Genomic DNA, 16172 nt, shown 5'->3' on the forward strand with positions numbered 1-16172 from the left:
GGTCCGGGGTTCCCACAAGGCCTACCTAATGTTCCCTCTAAGTTTGATCCCTCAAGCAACCAGTTGCTGATTGCCATACAACCACCAATCAGGGAGACAGAACTGGAGCTTGATGGCCAATCAGGAGCACTTCCTTGTAGAAGTGCTCCTGATTGGCCATCAAGCTCCAGCTCTTTCTCTCAGATTGGTGGCAATCAGATTGGTGGAGAGCTCTCCCAGTAGTGAGCCTTGGCATCACGTGAGACATACCCTCAAGGCAGCCTGCCACCACTCACTGTGGCTATGCAGCAGAGACTGGGCAGCATACAGTGTGCTCTGGAGCAGTACCAACTTAAAAAAATATAGGGTGGGCGAACGGCATGGTACGGTCATGCTCCGTGGTACGAACTCCGAGAGCTGGCAGCAGCAGCATTCACTTCACACAGTCACACTCAGGCCTTCCTCTCTGCTGGGTCCTGACTATTCTATTTCTTTTTTTTAATATAATGTACTTCAAAGCCATTGACAACGCAGAAACATTTGTGTACAAAAATATATCAGATCAGATATAACTGAACCATCCTGAAAGGCAAGAGAGAAATGAGAATAAACAACACATGTTCAGGTCAACAACCAAAGAAACAGTGAGAAAGAACATACTGTAAACCTTAGTAATCTTCCACCTTTTTGTTTTACCCCCTAGATACACCCTCAAATGTCCAATACACCAATTATTTACAACCATTCATCTTACCAACATTCACTCCCTCACCTTCATGCATACAACAATCAGCTACCAACCCCCCTCCACCACCAAACCCCCCTTAGGATCCCCAGATATAGGAGAATAAAAAATGACTGGTAAGAAAAAAACAGAAAGAAGAAAAAAGGTAGTAGAGCTGAAAATAGTGAGCTGCATTAGAGGTTGTCCCCTGAAGCAATGAGAAAATTCTATTTCTTTAAGCATACATATCATAATCATAAAAGGCTTTCCAAGAACCACCTTTTGACAGATGTCTATGAAGAAAGAATTATGTACATCCCTTGGTTCAGCATACACCCCTGTAATTTTTAAGGGGGGGAAACAAGGAGATTCCTCATGGGGATGGGCAGGGACAAGGGGGATTCCTTACAGGGAAAGAGGGAGGGAGGGGCGGGATGGAAGAGATTCTGGTGGAGGCGGGTGGGTATGGGCAGAATTCTGGCAGGGATGGGTGGGAATGGGTGGGATACTGGCGGGGATGGGTGGGGATGGGCGAGATATCTGTCCCCGTGCAATTTTCTACTGTATATGACCAAGCAGCACATACCACAGAACTTTTGAGTCTTATATTAAAATATCCAAAAATTTAAATTATTCTTCCCAAAAGCATTTTCATTCCAGCAAGGACAAACATGAAGCCTACAAAGAGAGCTCTTGTCCTGGTTCTGTGAAGAGGAGGTGTTTTCATTGGAGAAGACAAACATGTAAATCTCAACTTTATTCAACTACTCTAGCAGAGAAACATTTTCTCACTTAAAGAGTATTTCCCACAAATTAACAGTAGGACTCTGTATATGAAGAAGTAAAATGTAACCAATGGGAACTCATGGCAGCCATTCTGATGACAGCTCTGCACGGGGCAGGAGTGTATGAAGATCGCTCCTGCCCCGTATTACCGCTAGACCACCAGGTAAGGTCGGGGACACAGGAGAGAGGCAGGAGGGAGTGGGTCAGAGCCAGCCCAAAAACATATTTGCGATTTTTCCCTATTCACGGGCCGGCTCTGCACTTAAACCCCCACGAATATTGAGGGCCTGCTGTACCTTTATAATATCTTTTCCAGTAATTAGGGATGGTATGCTGAACCAAGGGTCTTGTATCTGATCCCACAAGTCCGTTGCAGGAGGTACTGATCACGTTTTCATTACCTCCTCCTTCTCCCTGCTGCCCCATCAGTTAGTTTCAAAGCTGGTGATAGCCCTGCAAGAGAGAACAGGAGAAGGAGAATGGGGAGACCCCCTAACAAGACTTTGATCTGCTCATAAATATAAACGCATAGCTCATAAAAACACCATGGAGAGGAAGGGAACAAACAACAATCTTTATTAGTAAAAGGCAATAAAAAACTGTGGAACTCTGGGGAAACCCTAAGTAACTGTATTCAGGCAATATACAATGTCTTCCAATATACTACAGTTGGCATAAAAGGTCAGAGACGCAGCCTTCAAGCAGCAGGTTCAGGCAGGTGCATTGACAATGATGGGCAGGAGGTTCAGCATACTATTCCTATCTACTGGAAAAGATATTATCAAGGTAAGAACCTAATTTCTTTTTCCAGTGCAATAGGGATGGTATGCTGAACCAAGGGACGTACCTAAGCAATCCCAGAAACTCTGGGTGGGAGAGATAAGCCTGCCTTCAAAACTGAGGCTCCAAAGGAGGAATCCTCTTGAGCTGTTACGTTCACCCTATAAAACTTGGTGAAAGTATAAAGAGACAACCAAGTCGTCATCTGGCAAATCTCATCCAGAGGAATCATCCTGGTTTCAGCTCAGGAAGAGGCATTTCCTTTCGTTGAATGCGCTCAAAGTGCAAAGGGAGGCTGCCTACCATAGGCAATGTAGTAGGACGAAATAGCTGACCTGATCCATCATGAAATGGTAGCCAGCTTCTCCTTCTTAGTCGGATTCGTCAACACAAAGAGGTAATCCAACAGATGAAAGTCACTGTAATTTCCAGGTAATGTGAAATAGTCCTCTGGACATCCAGCACCTTCAGGACTTTGTCCGTTTTCTTTGAACACGAGGGCTGGAAAGCTGGATGGCGAACTTTCTGGTTGATGTGAAAAGCTGAGACCACCTTTGACAAGAAAGAGGAAACAGTCCTCAAGGAAACCCCGGCCTCTGTGAGGGAAGTGTGTGGTGCAGTGGATAGAGCCACAGCCTCAGCACCCTGAGGTTGTGTTTTCAATCCCACACTGCTCCTTGTGACCCTGGGCAAAGCACTTAATCCCCCATTGCCCCAGGTACATTAGATAGAGTGTGAGTCTGCCAAGGACAGATAGAGAAAAATGTTTGAGTACCTGAATGTACACCACTTAGTTTATAAGTGGTATATAAATACAAAAAATAAATAAATACCAAGGTAAGAGTCATGACAAGACTTGCAGTTCAGAGACACATGACAAGACTTGCAGTTCAGAGACACATCTCGTAGAAATGATGGCAACCAGAAACACCGTCTTGATACTCAAGTCCATTAGAGTGACATTCTGTAAGGGCTGAAATTGAAGAGCCTATCCAATGCAATGTTCAGATTCCAAGATGGACAGGGCTGTTGAACTGTGGGCCACAGTCTTAAGAGTACCCTTGAAGTACCTGACAACATTCGGGTGCGCAGAACGAGAATATCTGGCACCCTGGGACCTAAAACAGGAAATTCCAGCCACTTGAATTTTCAGTGAGGAAACATCCAGCCCCATTTCCAGTCCTTCTTGAAGAAAGGATAGGACAGCAGACATCAAAGCCATGACAGGATCCAGCTGATCCTTGCAGCACCAGCATTGGAAGGTATCCCGTGCCTTGGCGTATGCCACAAACATGGCAGGCTTCTTGGCTTTCAAAAGAGTACCTACAACCAGATCTGAGTAGCCTTTCCGGCTCAAAGCAGAGGGCTCAAAGGACATGCTGTGAGACCAAAGAGCTCCAGATCTTGCAGGACAATCAGACCTTGAGAGAGGTGTCCTAGAATGGCTAAAGCCTAAGCAGGCAGCCAATCTGAAGATGCACAAGGTCTGCATACCAGGGGCATCGAGACCAGTCCTGGGCCAATAGGATAACCCATCCCTGATGCCTGGCTACTCTGCCCAGGAACTCCCCCAGCTGCAATGAGTCAGTAACCAACCGGAGAGTCTCCACACAAAAATGAGGCACTTTGACAGCTGCATTGATATACTTGAGGTCCAGTACGGGCATCCAATCCTCAGAACATTTATTGGACATGACAAAGTATATGGAGTATCTGCCAGAACCTGAGTCTGCATCTGGCACCTGTTCTATTGCCTGAATGATGAGAAACCTTTGGACAGACGCCTGAATCTGGGCTGCTTTCTCCAGTCTGCCCACAGGTGAGTCCATGAACTTCAGAGGGTGGTAGTTAACGGTACCCTCTCTAAAATGTCAGAGGTGACTAGCGGAGTGCCACAGGGTTCGGTCCTGGGCCCACTCCTCTTCAACATATTCATTGGGGATCTCACTCAAGGGCTTCAAGGCAAAGTAACCTTATTCGCTGATGACGCCAAACTATGCAATATAGTAAACGGCTATAATCTACAGGATGCTATGGAGCAAGACCTGCGTACTTTAGAAAGTTGGTCCTTGATATGGCAGCTGGGCTTTAACGCCAAGAAATGTAAGGTCATGCATCTCGGTAACGGAAATCCTTGCAGAACTTACACCCTGAATGGAGAAACTTTAACCAGGACTACGGCAGAACGTGACTTAGGAGTAATCATCAGTGCTGACATGAAAGCAGCCACTCAAGTGGAGAAGGCTTCATCTAAAGCACGGCAGATGATAGGTTGTATCAAGAGAAGCTTCGTCAACAGGAAACCTGAAGTCATGATGCCATTGTACAGAGCCATGGTGAGACCTCATCTGGAGGACTGTGTGCAATTCTGGAGGCCACATTACCGTAAGGATGTGCTCAGAATTGAGTCGGTTCAGCGGATGGCCACCAGGATGGTCTCGGGGCTAAAGGGTCTCCCGTACGAGGAAAGACTGAGCAAATTGCAGCTCTACACTCTTGAAGAGCGTAGGGAGAGGGGAGACATGATTGAGACATTTAAGTACATCACGGGACGGGTCGAGGTGGAAGATGATATCTTTCTTCTCAGGGGACCCTCGACCACAAGAGGACATCCGCTCAAACTCAGGGGAGGGAAGTTTTGTGGAGACGCCAGGAAGTACTTCTTCACGGAGAGAGTGATCGAGCATTGGAACAAGCTTCCAGTGCAGGTGGTCGAGGCAAGCAGCATCCCAGACTTCAAGAACAAATGGGATACCCATGTGGGATCCCTACAAGGTCATGCCAAGGGATAGGGTCACTAGGACTTGAATGAGCGGGTCAGTAGAGTGACAGTATAATTACAATTATACTTAAGGGGTCAGAAGACTTAAGAGGGTGGGTAAATAGTGTGGGTAGACTTGATGGGCTATATGGCCCTTATCTGCCGTCATCTTTCTATGTTTCTATGAACCAGGCAGAGAGAGGACGAGCAAACTCCAACTTATAGTTGTCCTTGATGATTTCCAGAACCCATTGGTTGGTTGTGATAGCTTCCCAAGTTGCTAGGAAGTCCTGCAGCTTGCCTCCGATCTTTGCTCAGGAAGGCTGGGGCATTTCCTGGGGAATCTTTGATCAGGAAGGCTGTGGCATCATTGCAACTTCTTAGGCTGACCCCCTGGGATTTACTATTTCCAGAGAATCTCTGCCATGGGCTCGGAAAGGACCTCTGGGACAAAGTAGAATCCCCAGCCCAATGTCTTATCCATAGGATTCTGCAAGACACAGAATAAGCTGAGACTTTGCCCACTACCCAAAGCAGATCATACAAAGCATCAGCCACATAGTCCATGCCCACCAGCAACACCTGGAGGGGGGATCCGAAAGCGCACCACTTGGGTCACACAATTTAGAATGGCATGCTCACAATGGAGGCTGCCACAGCAGCCTGCATCGCTAGAGACAAGGCCTCTTTAAAGGAGTCCTCTGGGTTTTTCCAGTGCTCAGAAATCAGGACTTCCATATCTGGGTGCCACAGAAAGGAGGTATGCTGAGAGCGAATCCCGCTCAACAGGGAACAATGGGAAGCAGGCTGTGGATCAATTTTGAGCTCCTTCAGAGACTCAATGAGAAGATCTATTAGAGCAGCATACTTAAACAGTCCTCACCCTGGTCCACAGCAGCACTCAGACCCTGAGCCACTTCACCCAGTGTTGCATCATCTTTAATCAAAGCTTCTCCCTGGAAGAGAGGATAAGCATCCAGATCATCATCTTCAGGGACCCTGTCCAACCAGCTGTCAGTGTCTGGGAGAGACACAGGCCTTCGTGGAGAAGCAGATGCCAGAACATGGGGAGGCTGAGTAGGTGATCGCACTCTAGCTGACCCAGAAGACGCCGCAGTGCCACGAACATAGGCTTGCCAGAGCAAATTCACAAAGTCAGGCATAAAGGGCATAGAGGACTGAGAACCTCCTTCAAGAGGAAGATTAGAGCACTTTCTTTTTGCCTTGGGATCATCAGAACCTTTACTAGGCACTGGTGCCGCATCATGGGACCCCAAGAGAGTAAACGTGTCCCTATCCATCCAAACAGGTGTTTGGAAGCATTAATAAGATGGTCAGAGGCAGAACCCAAGGTTTCTTACTCCCCAGTATGTGTAGCAGAATACGCAGTGCAAGGGTGCTCTTCAGGTGCCCAATCGGCACAAACTTTACAAGAATTCATGTCATCAGATCATGAGGACTCCATCGCTGGTGGTTAGAATAAAAAAATGAGGCTTTTTGAAGAAGTTTGAGAATTTAGAGTTCAAACCGGGAAAATATCCAAGATGGCTGCCGCTGAAAAAAAAACAGCTGAAACTCCGCCAGAGGATTTAAAAAACAGCAATTTTAGGATTTCTGGGGTGGGGGAACAAGGCTGCAACAAAATATAACCTCAAAAATAACAATTTCAGACCCCCTCCCCAAACTGACCTGTAGGTTGTGACAGCCCTACTCACAAACCGGACACTGGGGAGATGTGTTGCAGCCTGCGACAGCCTCTCTCAGGGTAGCTGAAATTAGGTTTGCTAACTCTTCAGCTGCCAATTGGGCCACACCCAGACTGAGCCTCAAACCCTGGGACCAGAATCCAAACGCTGCAAAGACGGGGGAAGAAATTGAAGCCAACATCATGTTTGCTCTGAGGAAACACAACTGGTGCCCATACAGCCTGTACTAGCACTCCTGATTAAATCAAGGAGGGAGCAAACAGCAGAGGAAACCCCTGAGCTCCACAGTTCAAGTAGGCTGGCTAAGCAGATCCCAAAGTCTGTTTCTCTCACGGAAGCTAGGCAGTCACTGGAGCTGAACAGGAACACTAAATCCAGCAAAAAACAAAAATATATGAAAAACAAAAAAGAAGATCAAGCAGATCAAAGTTGTTCCTGCGGGCTCACTTGCATAAGAAATAAATGACTGGGGACAGCAAGGAGAAGGAGGAGGTACTGAAAACAGTGATCAGCATCTCCTGCAAAGGAATCGAGGGAGAAGATGTAAGACTCTTGGTTCAGCATACCATCCCTATAGCACTGGAAGTATTTTTTATTACCTTTTATATTTTCCTACCTGATGCCTTTGTGGAGGATACCACCACCCAGTCTCCTGATGGGGTTATAACTTCAGGAGCCCCAAGATCCTCTTCTAATCTATTGGGTATCTGTTCACTCAGACAGCTGATCTGCTCCAGGAGTGGGAATAGTACATTTAATCCACCCATGCAATTAATCATATCCTATAAAAATAAAAAAAAGAGAACACACAAATTATTTCTACATCAGGTTTAATATCATACAGCCCCTGGATGTTTTTAAGATTTGTTGGAGTTGTATTATCTAAGAAAGAATTATGATTTGCACAGGATATAAGATTCTAAACACACAAGGGATACTTAATAACCAAACATGTCACCAAGGACAATGTGATACAATGTAGCAACCAAAAACAGAGTCCTCATTGGTTATTAATTCAAATACAATGTAACATGTTTTTTTGAGTGCTCAGAAAAAATTTGTGTGAGACCAGACTTAGAGCTGAACTCCAGCAGCAGGAAAAACTCTCCTTTTTCAGTCATGACACATAACATGGCTTTGCATTTGATAAGTTTTCAAAATCTTGCTAGTTAAATCTTGCAATAGTTATTTTTAAAATCTTATCTGCGCTGGAGCGAAGCAAAGGCTTAGGCGAGTCTTGAAACCAGCTTCGCTATCCGCACTTATCACAAACTCTGGCAATGCATTCCAGAATTTAACTATTCTCTGAGTGAAAAAATATTTCCTCCTATTGGTTTTAAAAGTATTTCCCTATAACTTCAAGTGTCCCCTAGTCTTTGTAAATTTTGACAGAGTGAAAAATCGATCCACTTATACCGGTTCTACTCCACTCAGGATTTTGTAGATTTAAATCATATCTCCCCTCAGCTGTCTTTTTACCAAGCTGAAACGCCCTAATCTCTTTAGTCTTGTCTCATACGAGAGGAGTTCTATACCCTTTATCATCTTTGAACCTTTCCTAGCGCAGCTATATCTTTCTTGAGATAAGGACACCAGAATTAAATGCAATACTCCAGATGAGGTCACACCATGGAGCGATACAGGGGCATTATAACATTCTTAGTCTTGTTAACCATCCCTTTTTTAATAATTCATAGCATCCTGTTTGCTTTTTTGGTCGCCACCACACATTGGGCGGAAGGTTTTATTGTACTGTCTATGATGATACCCTGATCCTTTTCTTGTGCACTAAGGCCCTAGCATCCAGTAACTGTGATTCAGGTTATTCTTCCCAATGTGCATCACTTTTCATTTCTCCTGAACCCCCCCTCCCCATAGCGGGAGGGGCCTTAGGCGCCTGGATCAATCAAACCCTAGGATCCTATGGGTTGGGCAGCGGAGGGGCGGGCCCGCCTCATCTGGACGGAGGCGGGTCTGCTGGCTGGACGGTGTGAGTTGCCATCCGGCCAAATTGTAGGTAAGCCCAAGGAGGGGTTCCGGGGTTGGGGCTTTCATTAGGGAGTCCAACAGGAGAGGTTGGACACCCTCCTGCCAGCGATCTTTGGAGGGGGGGCTGTTGAGGGGTCCGGCAGCAGGGGTTGGGTACCCTCCTGCCGGCGATCTTAGGGGGGGCTGTTGGGGGGTCCAGCAGAAGTTAGGCACCCTCCTGCCAGCGATCTTCAGGGAGGGGGGCATCTAATACAGAATCCGGGCCTGTATGTGTGTGTTTCTGCCCCTAAAATCCAATGTATTTACTGTTAAAATTTGAGTTTCTAGGACCCAGGAACGGATTAATCCAGTTTCCATTATTTTCAATGGGAAAAATTGTCTTGGAACTCGAACGGGGTTCTGGAAAGGATTAAGTTCGGATTCCAAGCCATCACTGTATCAGCTATTTTTTTCTTCCATTTGTATCTTTGCTTTCCTGACTACTCGACCAGCCTCTCTTAACTTTTCCAAATATTTTTGTCTGTACTTCTCTTTCTGTGATTCTTTGTAGTTTATGACAGTGTTCTTCAACTACCAGTCCACAGAAATTTCCTGCTGGTCCACAGGGCCAGCACGTGCATCAGGCCCAAAACAGTGTTCTTCAACCGCCGGTCCACGGTGCAATCGATGCGGCGTTATCTTCGAGCCAGCTCCCTCTTCCTAACTGATTCAGTGCACAAAGCCACGGACAGTGGCTCCTACAGGCATCCTGCGCCTGAACCGGAAGCCTTCTCTCTGCAACATCAGAGGGAAGGCTTCCAGATGAGGCACGGGACGTGCATTGTGCAATTAGTACTATAATGGGCGTGGGGTCTGGGGTGGAGATTGGGTAGAGATAGGTAGGGTCTGGCCCATGACTTAGCCCAGTGTTCTTCAACCGCTGGTCCACAGACTTGTGCCGGTCCACAGGGCACCAGGCCCAAAACAGTGTTCTTCAACAGCTGGTCCATGGTGCAATCGATGAGGCATTATCTTTGAACCAGCTCCCTCTTCCTCACTGATTCAGTGCACAAAGCCACGGGTAGTGGTTCTTCAGGCACAGGACGCGCGTAAGAGCCACTACCCATGGCTTTGTGCAATGAATCAGTGAGGAAGAGGGAGATAACATCGGGGGTGACTGGAGGAAGGTCACGAGTGGGGTCCCGCAGGGCTCAGTACTAGGGCTGCTGCTATTTAATGTATTCATAAATGATCTGGAAACAGGGACGAAGTGTGAGATAATAAAATTTGCAGATGACACTAAACTATTTAGTAGAGCTCTATTTAGTAGAGCTTGTGAAAAACTGCAAAGGGACTTGAACAAACTAGGGGAATGGGCAACGAGATGGCAGATGAAGTTCAATGTTGAGAAATGTAAAGTATTACATGTGGGAAACAGAAACCCGAGGTACAACTATACGATGGGAGGGATGTTTTTAAATGAGAGTATCCAAGAAAGGGACCTGGGGGTGATGGTGGACTTGACAATGAAGCCGTCGGCACAGTGCGCAGCGGCTGCTAAGAAGGCAAATAGAATGCTAGGCATCATCAAAAAGGGTATTACAACCAGAACGAAAGAAGTTATCTTGCCATTGTATCGAGCAATGGTGCGTCCGCATCTGGAGTACTGCGTCCAATATTGGTCGCCGTACCTTAAGAAGGATATGGCGATACTCGAGAGGGTTCAGAGGAGAGCGACACGTCTGATAAAAGGGATGGAAAACCTTTCATACGCTGAGAGATTGGAAAAACTGGGACTTTTTTACCTGGAGAAGAGAAGACTTAGAGGGGATATGATAGAGACTTACAAGATCATGAAGGGCATAGAGAGAGTAGAGAGGGACAGATTCTTCACACTTTCAAAAAATAAAAGAACAAGACGGCATTCAGAAAAGTTGAAAGGGGACAGATTCAGAACGAATGCTAGGAAGTTCTTCTTTACCCAGCGTGTGGTGGACACCTGGAATGTGCTTCCAGAGGGCGTGATAGGGCAGAGTACGGTACTGGGGTTCAAGAGGGAATTGGACAACTTTCTGCTGGAAAAGGGAATAGAGGGGTATAGATAGAGGATTACTGCACAGGTCCTGGACCTGTTGGGCCGCCGCGTGAGCGGACTGCTGGGCACGATGGACCTCAGGTCTGACCCAGTAGAGGCATTTCTTATGTTCTTATGTTCTTATGGGTGGCATAAAATGGCCAAGCGGGAGCAGGCCAGAAGGTAAGGCATAGCATGGAGGGAGGGAGACAACAAAGGTAGGGGGGGAATGATTTTATTTTTGAATTTAGTGATTGAATTATGTCAATTTTGAGAATTTATGTCTGCTGTCAGTGTGCTTTGTGTAGTTTAATGCTGTGGTTAACCATTATGTGTTGTTAATAAGATTATATTGTGTATCTGTGAAACATGAATGGAAAAAATAGTGTTACAATTAGTACTATTCTGGGGCGGGGTCTGGGGTGGAGATTGGGTAGAGATGGGCGGGGTCTGGCCCATGACTTAGCCCCGTGTTCTTCAACTGCCGGACCACAAAATAATTATTTTATTTCTGCCGGTCCATAGGTGTAAAAAGGTTGAAAAACACTGGTTTATGAAAGCTAACCTCTTATTCCTCACCTTCTCAGTTACTACTTTTGAGAACAAAAGCGGCCTTTTTTTCCTATTTTTACTTACTTGCCTCACAAAAAGATTTGTTGCCCTTACAATAACTCCTTTCAGTTTTGCCCTCTGCATTTCTTCTCTTTCCAGATGTTCTCATCCAGACAATTTCTTGATGTAATCCCCATCCGAACAAAGTTTTTAAAAAAGTCTAGAACCTTTACTTTTGAATAAGCCCATCTTACAATGCAGTGATCACTGGATGCCAGATGATCACTCACTGTAACATCAGAAACACTGTCCCCATTTGTAAGCACTAAGTTCAGTGTGACCCCCATCCCACGAGAGTTCCATTACCAACTGCTGGAACAGTTTTCCTTGAAGAGAATTCAAGATCTCCCTACTTCTAGAAGAGCTAGATGATTATTGAGGGATACCTCAATCATCATCTAGCATGTTAAAATCACTTAGTAGTAAAACTTTCCCTTTTTTAGATATATTCTGAATGTCTACTATTAAATCTCTGTCCTCTTCTTCCATCTGTGAAAGAGACCTATATATCACACCAATATAAATATATTTACCATTCCCTCCTTCCAAAATTGATCCACAGTGCCTCTTCCTTGCCCTGCAGATCTTGCAATTGTGTGATTTTAATATGGTCTTTAACATAAAATGTTACATCCCTTCAATTTCTTCCTACCCTGTCTTTCCTGAACAGATTAAACCCAGTTTAAGCACATCCCAGTCATGGTTCTCCATGTCTCTGTGTCACCACTATATTCAATCATCTTCTTCCATCCTTCTAGATTCAGAATCTTGTTTTCTGTACTACTGGTTTTCAGACATTGTCCCCTTTACCCATCCATGTAGAGCAGGGGTGTCAAAGTCCCTCCTCGAGGGCCGCAATCCAGTATGGTTTTTAGGATTTCCCCAATGAATATGCATGAGATCTATTTGCATCCACTGCTTTCATTGTATACTAATAGATCTCATGCATATTCATTGGGGAAATTCTGAAAACCTGACTGGATTGTGGCTCTCAAAGAGGGACTTTGACACCCCTGATGTAGAGGTATTCAGCGATACTCACCCAGGGGCTTATACTCACCCAGGGGCTTTGATCACCCTGCCCCATCGCTTCTAGTTTAAAGTCCTCTTCAGTAGATTAACCAGCCTGCAGCGAAAAGGGCAAGCAGAATGCTAGGAATGATTAAGAAGGGGATCACGAACAGATCTGAAAAGGTTATCATGCCGTTATACCAGGCCATGATATGCCCCCACCTGGAATACTGTGTCCAACACTGGTCACCATACATGAAAAAGGACATAGAACTACTCGAAAGAGTCCAGAGAAGAGCAACAAAAATGGTTAAGGGACTGGGGAAGTTGCCGTACAATGAGAGGCTAGAGAAACTGGGCCTCTTCTCCCTTGAAAAGAGAAGACTGAGAGGGGACATGATCAAAACATTCAAGATATTGAAGGGAGAAAGAGAGTTTGTTCACCCTCTCCAAGGTGAAGAGAACGAGAGGGCACTCGCTAAAGTTAGAAGGGAAAAGATTCCGTACAAATGTAAGGAAGTTCGTCTTTACCCAGAGAGTGGTAAAAACCTAGAACGCTCTTCTGGAGACTGTAATAGGGGAAAGCACCCTTCAGAGATTCAAGACAAGACTGGATAAGTTCCTACTGGAACAGAACATATGCAAGTAAGGCTAGACGCAAAATAGGGCACTGACCGCAAGAGCGGACTGCTGGGCACAATGGACCACTGGTCTAACCCAGCAGCGGAAAATCTTATGTTCTTATGTATACCATCCCTGCTCATTAGCCCTTGGAAAATTATTCCATGGTCAAGCAGCCAAAATGCTCTCAATGACACCATTCACATAGTCACGTATTCATCTCCAGGATGCATGCTTCTCTGACCTAGCCCTTACCCTCGACAGGGAGGATGGACAAGAATACCACCTGTGCACCTGGCTGCTTTACCTTCTCTCTCAGAGCCACAAAGTATTTTTGATACATTCACAGGGGTACCTGGCAGTATCATTAGTGCTAATGTGGATGAGCAGCATCGGATAATAGCCATCAGGCTTGATGAGTCTTAGCAATCTTTCTGTAACATCTTGTATTTTGGAACCAGGCAGACAGCATACCTCCCAGGACATCATGTCTGGTCTGCAGATGGATGCGTCTGTACCCTTCAGAAGTAAATCACCAAACACCACTACCTTACGCCTCCTAATGGTCATGGATCCAACAATTTTAGGGATTTCAAGCTTTGGTCCTTCCTCTCCCTGGGATGCTCTCATCTCCTCCACTTCCAAGGCAGCATACTGGTTCTTCAGTTCAAGGGTGAGTGGAGTCACAGTCCCAAGCCTTCAGGGTTCCAAAATCCGAGTCCAGGTGTCTTCCCTCAGCACAGCCTCTTCTTCCCCACTGCTGGAAATCTTTGATGCCTCATGAATCATTTCATCAATGTACCTCTTTTTCTCATGGATGCTTCTCAGTTTTGCCACCTCCTCTCTCAGTTTCTTTACTTCCTTCATGAGAGATTCAAGCTGACAACAGCTTGCACATGGAACCATTGCCTCTGCCTGGGTAACATTTTCTGTATGCACAGAGACAGAAGCTGTAACCTGAGTAGCAGCTTTGGAGATGCAATGTTTCCCAGCCGTACTGTGGTTGAAGAAGTACTTATACCTGGAAGAAAAAAGAAAGAACAGAAAAATCCTACCAAAGCAATGCCCTGTTCATGGCTGGCTGAAGAGCCAAAAAAAGCTCCGCCTTGGGGTGGGCGATTGGGAATTAAGCTCAAGGGTCACTTATGGAGTCTTATCTCTAAGAAGATCCTCAGAGTTCATTTTCAAACTAAGAGGCTGAAACAAGCCAATTTTCTCTCTTCAAGGGGTGCTTTTCAGTTAGGGTGAGAGGATTCATACCCTCATGAAATATAGCACACTTGGCCTGTTTTCCAGGTCTCAAAGATGCCTTTTGGTCAACAGCTCTTTCCTCAAGCAAATATATGCAGATTATATATGCAGTTCACAGGTTGCTGTGAAAACTATCTTTAATGCCGAGCCTCTACAACCTCCCTCTTAGAACCAGGCTTACTGAGGGTTAGGCACTAGGTCAACATTCCTCCCCTCAAGGGTCATTAGTGGAGTCTGATCTCTAAGAAAGGAAGTTTGAGGAGATCCTTAGTAGGTTCATCAAAGTCTAAGGCATCCAGCAATTTGGTTCTCAGTTCCACATCTGTCTCCATTTTCATAGCCTTTCCCCATTTGATGAATAAATTTGGTGAATGACATGGAAGGTAGTGAAGTCGACCCAAACAACTTCTGCTGCTGAAGGACACAAGCCTTGAGAGAACGCTTTTGTAAAGTAGCACAACGGAGTTCACTCAATGTTCCAGCCGGTTGCACTGTGTACACTCCTTAAAACCAGATGCTGGTTTGGACATGAGAGGAAAAACAGTGTCAACTAGATCGAAAAATGCAATGGCTGCCGATGCTGTGGAAATATCTATAAGACCACAGTGAGACAGTAAAATAACAGCAGTGAAAAAACCATGAAAAGTTGGAACAGATGGTTATGAAGGGTAATAAACAATAATACAAACTTCGTAAAACAGAAAGAAATCCCGTAAAGGACAAAAACACACAGAAGACACAAAAAAAAACAACACTAGGATGCAGTCCTGGCAGAACTTCTTTGCTCCGCGGAAAAAGAGGAACTGAGGTACTGTGAGCTGACGTCGGGCAGGAAAGTACTAGCGCATGCATGATGCAGACGATCCAGAAGCTTCATTAAAGCTTGATGTGACCTACACTTTCAGTGTCCGTACCGTGCTCCTTGGATGATGTCACTCACATGTGAGAATATACTGCCTGCTTGTCCTAGGATAAAGCATTTTACAAAGCATTTTCCACAAGTACAACATGTTTTACACATGGAAAACTGCTCTTATAAAATTCACCTCAAGGCTCAGGGGCCAATGATGGCCCTTGGAGACCTCTGGGGCGGCTCCCATCATCTTTCTATTTTTTTCTGCTACTATCTATTTCTCTAACCAAGCTCATGACAGACTAGGGTGAAGTGCTTGGGGAAAGAGCTATTTAAAAGGACAAGACATTTATCAATATACAGTACAGGACAAGGAGAATGTATTTGGAAATGCTTGGCCGTAGTGCGCCCTCATCTGGAGTACTGCGTACAGCACTGGTCGCCGTACATGAAGAAGGACACAGTACTACTCGAAAGGGTCCAGAAGAGCGATTAAGATGGTTAAGGGGTTGGAGGAGCTGCTGTACAGCGAAAGATTAGAGAAACTCGGCCTCTTCTCCTTCGAACAGAGGAGATTGAGAGGGGACATGATCGAAACATTCAAGGTACTGAAGGGGATAGACTTAGTAGATAAGGACAGGTTGTTCACCCTCTCCAAGGTAAGGAGAATGAGAGGGCACTCTCTAAAGTTGAAAGGAGATAGATTCCATACGAACGTAAGGAAGTTCTTTGTCACCCAGAGAGTGGTAGAAAATTGGAACGCTCTTTCGGAGTCTGTCATAGGGGAAAACACCCTCCAGGGATTCAAGACAAAGTTAGACAAGTTTCTAGTGAACAAGAGCGTACGCTGATAGGGCTCATCTCAGTTAAGGCGCTGGTCTTTGACCAGAGGGCAGCTGCGTGAGCGGACAGCTGGGCATGATGGATCACTGGTCTGACCCAGCAGCGGCAAATCTTATATTCTTATGTCCCCTTGAGGATATACCCGCGGCCCTGCATGAAAAGATTTTTGGATGTTCTCCTTCATCTCATTCAGATCTGGAGTG

General features: G+C 45.6%; 1 protein-coding gene across 3 annotated transcripts in view; it reads right to left on the bottom strand.

Moving 5' to 3' along the window:
- The window catches only part of NBEAL1 (neurobeachin like 1), a 400332-nt gene that overhangs the window by 228531 nt on the left and 155629 nt on the right, over positions 1-16172 (bottom strand). For all 3 annotated transcript variants that reach the window (XM_033945971.1, XM_033945972.1, XM_033945970.1), the window contains one exon: positions 7353-7518. In XM_033945971.1, coding sequence (XP_033801862.1) covers positions 7353-7518 — 166 coding nt within the window. The remainder of the gene's footprint in view (positions 1-7352; positions 7519-16172) is intronic.

The sequence above is a fragment of the Geotrypetes seraphini genome, chromosome 5 (assembly GCF_902459505.1).
Source record: "Geotrypetes seraphini chromosome 5, aGeoSer1.1, whole genome shotgun sequence".
Taxonomy (NCBI): Eukaryota; Metazoa; Chordata; class Amphibia; order Gymnophiona; family Dermophiidae; genus Geotrypetes; species Geotrypetes seraphini.